This window comes from Thunnus thynnus, chromosome 13 (assembly GCF_963924715.1).
Source record: "Thunnus thynnus chromosome 13, fThuThy2.1, whole genome shotgun sequence".
Taxonomy (NCBI): Eukaryota; Metazoa; Chordata; class Actinopteri; order Scombriformes; family Scombridae; genus Thunnus; species Thunnus thynnus.
Window position 1 is genome coordinate 16,916,294 of NC_089529.1, and position 5,945 is coordinate 16,922,238.

General features: G+C 39.5%; 2 protein-coding genes across 3 annotated transcripts in view; both read right to left on the bottom strand.

Annotated features, from left to right (window-relative positions):
- LOC137195758 (Golgi SNAP receptor complex member 1-like) overlaps positions 1-1,804 on the bottom strand; it is a 31,929-nt gene extending 30,125 nt beyond the window's left edge. The window contains exons 1-3 of the mRNA XM_067608352.1: positions 1,699-1,804; positions 457-574; positions 53-128 (exon numbers count right to left, since the gene is read on the bottom strand). Of these exons, the coding sequence (XP_067464453.1) occupies positions 53-128; positions 457-574; positions 1,699-1,741 (237 nt within the window). The 5' untranslated portion in view covers positions 1,742-1,804. The remainder of the gene's footprint in view (positions 1-52; positions 129-456; positions 575-1,698) is intronic.
- Positions 1,805-3,803: 1,999 nt separating this feature from the next.
- On the bottom strand, positions 3,804-5,945 carry cryba1b (crystallin, beta A1b). Of its 2 annotated transcripts, none has more exons than XM_067607099.1 (6): positions 5,889-5,945; positions 5,461-5,522; positions 5,197-5,315; positions 4,931-5,072; positions 4,690-4,832; positions 3,804-4,477 (listed from the first exon to the last, which is right to left on the bottom strand). In XM_067607099.1, the coding sequence occupies exons 2-6, from the start codon at positions 5,497-5,499 to the stop codon at positions 4,330-4,332; spliced, it is 591 nt and encodes a 196-aa protein (XP_067463200.1). In that variant the 5' UTR covers positions 5,500-5,522; positions 5,889-5,945; the 3' UTR covers positions 3,804-4,329. The 2 variants fall into 2 exon arrangements, with proteins under 2 accessions (XP_067463200.1, XP_067463201.1); XM_067607100.1 differs by having other exon boundaries at positions 5,885-5,903.

Sequence of the window (5,945 nt, forward strand, 5' to 3'; positions counted from 1 at the left end):
CTGCAAGAAACCCTAAAAACCCTTAAACTTTATGGTGTGACATTTGACTTACGTTGGTCAAAAGCTGCTCCAGTTCAGTAGTCATGGCCACCAGCATGTTGTCATGAGATGAGCCAACAGAATCGGACCTGATTTAAGTATGACAGGGAAAGTTTTATTTGTTATTCCAACTAAAATAAATACAGCTGAATTGAAATATAATTTCTTCAGAATCAGGGTATACAAAATGACAAAATGTAAGACAAAACATAACATAAGTATACAGACTGGTGCTGTCCTGCATTGAATATTTAAGCACAGAATTTATATATATATATATATATATATATATATATAAGCTAGCTGAGGTACTGCAAGATGAAGTAACAAAGGTATGCAGATTAGATTTTATCCAAAGGTAGCAAATGTCAGTGTCCGTCCACATTGTTAAAGCTGAGTGAGGCGTGTGCTGCTGACCTGCTGTCTCTTGTCCGCTGGTCCCGGTTGCTGCTGCTGTAGCTGGTGCAGAGCTTACTGAAGGAGACCAGCTTGAGGTCCAGCTCATTCTCCAGCTGCCTGGCCTGTTTACGCAAATCTGAGTGAAGAAACAAAGAGACATTCAGGACAAACATTTCAAGATGATTCAGATTTAGTCCAATGTTGAGTATTTGGCCCATACATGAAATTAAACCATTTGAGCTACATTGTTGTAGCCAGACGAGACTCTCATGGTAGTCATTTTTTACAGTTTATAAGCTATCAGAATCCCAGTGGAATTGAAAAAGCACAAACTTACTCACCACAACGCAACTTTATATAACATCCTGCATCACTGCACAGGTGTATATCTTTATCTTTGTATCTTTATAAACTGCTCAGAGTAATTTGTATCCTGTACTGCACTTTATGCGTAAATTGCACTTCTCGTTAGATGCCAACTGCATCTCATTGTACTTGTTTATCTTACTTGTACTTGTTCAATGACAATGAAGTAGTACAGTATGTTACAGTGCAGTACTTTGTGGGAGACATATTGCTTGATAAGCAGTTCAGCTGTTTATATCATATATCATTACATACAGTCGATGTTATATTTACAGTGTAGTTACTTGCCAACTGTTCTGATAATCGATTAATCGTGTTGAGTCATTTTTTTAAGAAAAAAAAATCTGGTTCCAGCTTCTTAGATGTGATAATTTTCTGGTTTCTTTAGTCCTCTGTAGTTAACTGAATATTTTACATTATATCTGAGATTTCATCCTGGGCTTTGGGAAACGGTGATCAATATTTTTAACCATTTTCTGAGATCTTACAGACAAAAATATCGATCACTCAAGAAAATAATCGACAGATTCATTGATAATGAAAATCGTTATTTGCAGCCCTTGTATAAAATTCTTAATGCTGTTGCTTTGTTTTAATTTTAACTTTACAAGTACCGTTATATTATACACACTTTGGTACAAATGAAGTTGAACTTTTAACGGTCTAACCGTTAATAACTGATAAACGTTACTCAAGTTCGGCGTTAACGGCTAACAAGCTAACAGATTAGCCTGCCAACAGTTTAAGACTTCTCCTCCCTCGAGAGTATAACGTCTATTGACTTAATGTACCGCGAAACATATTAAATATGACTGATCTGAATCAGTGAAGAACAGTAAAAAAAAGTGTACATGCAGAGAATTATTTTAAATCAGGCACGACAACATAATTTACCTTCCCAATAGTTGCTGCTGGCTGCCATGTTTATTGTTGACATGTCATCATCAGCCGTCAAGAAGAAACGACTGTCGCAATTTAACCATTACGCCTCTACTGCAGGCTCTAGTGGTTTCCGACCGCAAGTGCACCTCTCACTGCACCGAGGACGTCATTCCACGTAAAGGAGAGGTTCACAATTTTTCAGGTGTGTCTTAAAACAACAGTCAGGTGCCCATATGAACACTGAAAGAGGTTTTCCTCGCTGTAATCATTCCTCCTGTTCATACTGGCTATTAAAAGATCCCCTTTAAATGTGCTTTCAGTGTACTGTAAGTGAAGGGGGCCAAAATCCAGTCCTTCTGTGCAAAAATGCATTTAAAAATTTATTTGAAGCTCGTGTGAGGCTTCAGCAGTCTGAGTTAGTCATATCAAGTGGATATCTGCCACATTTACAGTCTATTTAGCATCAGACAGTGTTTTTCTTGTTGAGCTGTGGTGGAAGTATAGTAACAAAAAGAGATTGTAACGCTGAAAGATATCTACTTGATTTGACTAATTTGGATGGTTGAAGCTTCATATTAGCTTCAGATAAACTTTTGAATACATTTTTGCATTTGAGGCTTGTGGATTTTGGCCCCCATCACTTACATTGTAAGTGCATTATGAAGGGATCTTCTAATGGCCAGTATAAAGAACAGTAATGATTATAGCAAGAAAACCTATTTCAATGTTCATTTGGGCATCTTTAAAGGGTTAAAACGTGAAACACGATAGCTAAGCAGAATCTGCTTATTGCTTAATAACTGAAATGTAAGAATCACTTAGCATGCCGCTGTAAAAGTTCACTGATGTAGCTCCATGATGATGATAATGACCACTTTGTACAAATGTAGGCTTCAGTTAAAGTAAAAAGACCACAATTTAAAAAAAATATTCCTTTTCAATTAGGTAAAAGCCCATGATATTATGCTCAAAATCTATTTAAAGTGTGAAAAGTACTCATTAGGCACAATGAGCCATGACAGCTTTTAGTGATTATTGTAGGCTGTTGCTTGGTTATTATTATGCATTCTGGTGCATTAGTGTGCAAGTAGGAATTCAAGTTGTAGCTGGTTGCCGTGGAGCTAATTTAACTATTTTATATTCCTGTGTAGTTAAATCTATATGTTAATGAATTGTAAAGTAACTTGGAGGGCTGCTAGGTAAATGTGATGGAGTAAAAACTATAATTTTTCTCTCTGAAGTATTGAGCAGCATGAAATGGAATTACTCAATTAAGGGCAAATGCCTTAAAATTGTGCTGGAGTAAATGTACTCTCTGACTATAAAGGCTTTGCTGGGATCTTTTCCATCAACATGTAGGTATTTGAAGCAGATTTGTATATATTTACAATGTTTTGTTTGAACTTCGGTCAGTTCTCCCACATTGTCCATTTAACGGGACTCATTTTAAACTTTTCATATTACTTTACTTGTTTCCTGATGTTTCAGACTTTTGAACTCTTGAACTGTTGAAATTTAAACACTCTCATTATTTATTAACTTTAAACTGGCAGTTGAGTTGGTTTTGTATTCAGTAAACACAACACAGGCCAAATACTGGTTGTGTATGTGGGTATTTAACCCTATAACATATGTTTTCCCCATTTATATTCCCTTAACTGTATAGTTGTTTAAATCATCTTATGCAGTGTCAGGCGTTGTTATATATATTCTGTATTCTTTATTGAAACTATATGAATTTTATAGTGAGTGAGATCCCAAGACTTCATGTTTTTTATGGCTGCACCATTCAGTCAAATGGAAATATTATTGATGTCTTTTGCCCCATTTTGTTCACATTTCTCCAAAATTCAGTCTGAATTTGACATCTTATGAAAGCAGATCTGAACACTGAGTTTGTAATGATTGACCCTATGACCAGTTTGTGGGGTTTAAAGAGATTCACTCTCATTCATGCCTTGACCTTTTGACCTTGGATTCACTGTATACAGTAAGTTCATGTTTTGCAGGCTGATGATTATAGTTTTAAACAGTTACACAGTATATTTGCTGCCCTGCTGCTCACCGGTGGAGGCAAAGTGTCAGTAGAGAAAAAAAAGACACAGATGTGATTGAGGTACATGTCACTCGTATTGTGAGTCTCTCTCTTTTTTTTGCTCATTCTCTTTATTCATCGTCTTAAACACAGGCAGTCATGAATATCACAGTAACAGCAAGACTGGTGATCGTGTTGATAAAGGAGACAATGACGATGGTGAGGATGATGCCATCGATGGTGGAAAAGAGCAAAAACTCTGAGGTGTTTTCATCGTTCTGCAGCCAACTTCAGTAGATGAATCCTCTCTTTCACACTGATTCAACTTTTTCTCTCAATTCTGTCATTCCTATTTTCTGTCTTTCTTACATCTTTCCTTTCTTTTTTGTGATGTTTCTTTAAAAAAAAAAGCAAAAGTGCTGTGAACAACTGACACCAGTAAGCACCTGAAGTCCAGCCCGGGATCCTGCTTTGACTAGCCAGACCGGCGGAGCCGAAGAGATGGAGGTTGGGGTAGAGGAGGAAGAGAAGGAGGGATGGAAGTGCAGGAGGAGGGAGAGGAGGAGGAGTAGGAGGAGTTAAGGATGTGTGAAGGAGACATTCCCCTCTCAGTGCTGGATCCTTCTGATGGACTGGATCTGGGGAGTCTGGGCATGGGAGCCAAACTCACGGTAACACTTGTACTCTCCTCCGCGACAGTCGCTCTCCAGGATGTACTGGTGGCCACGGTAGCCAGGGTACTGGTAGCACACAAAGCTGCAAGGACACAAGAACAATTAAACCTCATATAACAAATAAACTTCAACTGTCAAGTAAACTTGGCTAAAAGTAGTAATGTGAGTAGCTGAAAGAGTATTTTCAGGACTGTAAGTATGTATGGCTGCCGTGCTGAGAATGTGTGAAATTCAGGACAAGCTGAAGGTGTGTAAAGCTTCAGTTTGCAGCAAACACCACAGCAATAGACTTACGCTCCGCTCTGAACCTGCATGGATCCAACCTCCTTGTTCACCCAGCCCATGGCCTGCAGAGAAGGGTAGTCATCAGTCAGCTCAAACTGACGACCGGCCATATTCTCATTCTCGAAGATGGTCATTTTGGCCTCCTTGTGGTTCTGCAACAGGAAGAAAAAGGAGGTTTAGCACAACTTGGAGTGAAGCTCAGCCTGAGGTGAGCTAGAGGCGGTTTAACTGGGTTGTATTTGGAACCTACAGCGCAGCAGATGGGCCTGAAGGAGATCATCCTCTCAATGCGGTAGGAGTTGCTGCCACTGTAGGCCTCAAAACGGGGGTAGTCTCCCTTCTCCAGGACGAACTGCTGGCCGCAGAAGCTGGAGTGCTCGTAGCCGACCCAGCTGCGAGCAGAAACAGAGGGAAATAGAAAATCAGAAACTCTTTAAGCCCCGACAGAAACTAAAGAAATGCTGTTATATTTTTTGCATTTCTGATGCAGTGAGGAGATGCTCTTTGGATACGTACGCGCCACACTCGACCTTCAGGGAACGGACGTTCTCCATCCCGCACTCCATAATGTTCTGGCAGCTGGCAGTGAACTCCATACGCTTTCCCTGGAAGTACTCCTGATCGTACACAGTGATCTGGGAAACACAAAGGCAGAGAAGATGAGTTTTGAGTCCATCCATGAATCAGAAATACTGCTGTGGGTAACCGTGTATCGAAACCTCATGTTGCTCCCTGTGCTCATAGGTAATGTAGCGTTAAACATGTACGTCATATGCTCACCTTCCAGGGACCCATGGGCACTGGGGTTGTCTGGGCCATTTTGTCCTTTTTTTTAGTAGTACCTGTAAGGAAATAGAGACACAGTCAGGGCAGGGATGGAAGAAAACACTTAAAAACAAAACTATATAATAATCCAAGTTAACTGCTACTCTGGGTGGCGCTTTAGCATTTAACTCTCAGCTGTTTTGCATTAGACATGACACTATAAGCCTTTAACCTCCAGCCTCCTATTTCATTTACTTGCTTTGTTAGAATTTTCCATTTTGAAATGATTTCCTCATTTGCAGTAAAGGTAACCACATAAACTCCAATTAATTAAGACTCCCTCTTGTCAGTTGATATATTGCATTAGAGGCCCATACTGCATCATGTCCATAGATTTGGGAAACTGTACTGTATTGTTAACAACTTAAACTAGACGGACCTACCAAAAATGAAGAGCTGTGTATCGCGGGATTCCACTGAATGGTCTGCAGAGCCAGTGT

Coding starts and splice junctions, on each gene's coding strand:
- cryba1b (XM_067607099.1), bottom strand. CDS start 5,499: ATGGCCCAGACAACCCCAGTGCCCATGGGTCCCTGGAAG. Junction 5,316..5,460: donor TGCCCATGGGTCCCTGGAAG/GTGAGCATATGA, acceptor TGTGTTTCCCAG/ATCACTGTGTACGATCAGGA. Junction 4,478..4,689: donor ATGCAGGTTCAGAGCGGAGC/GTAAGTCTATTG, acceptor GTGTCCTTGCAG/CTTTGTGTGCTACCAGTACC.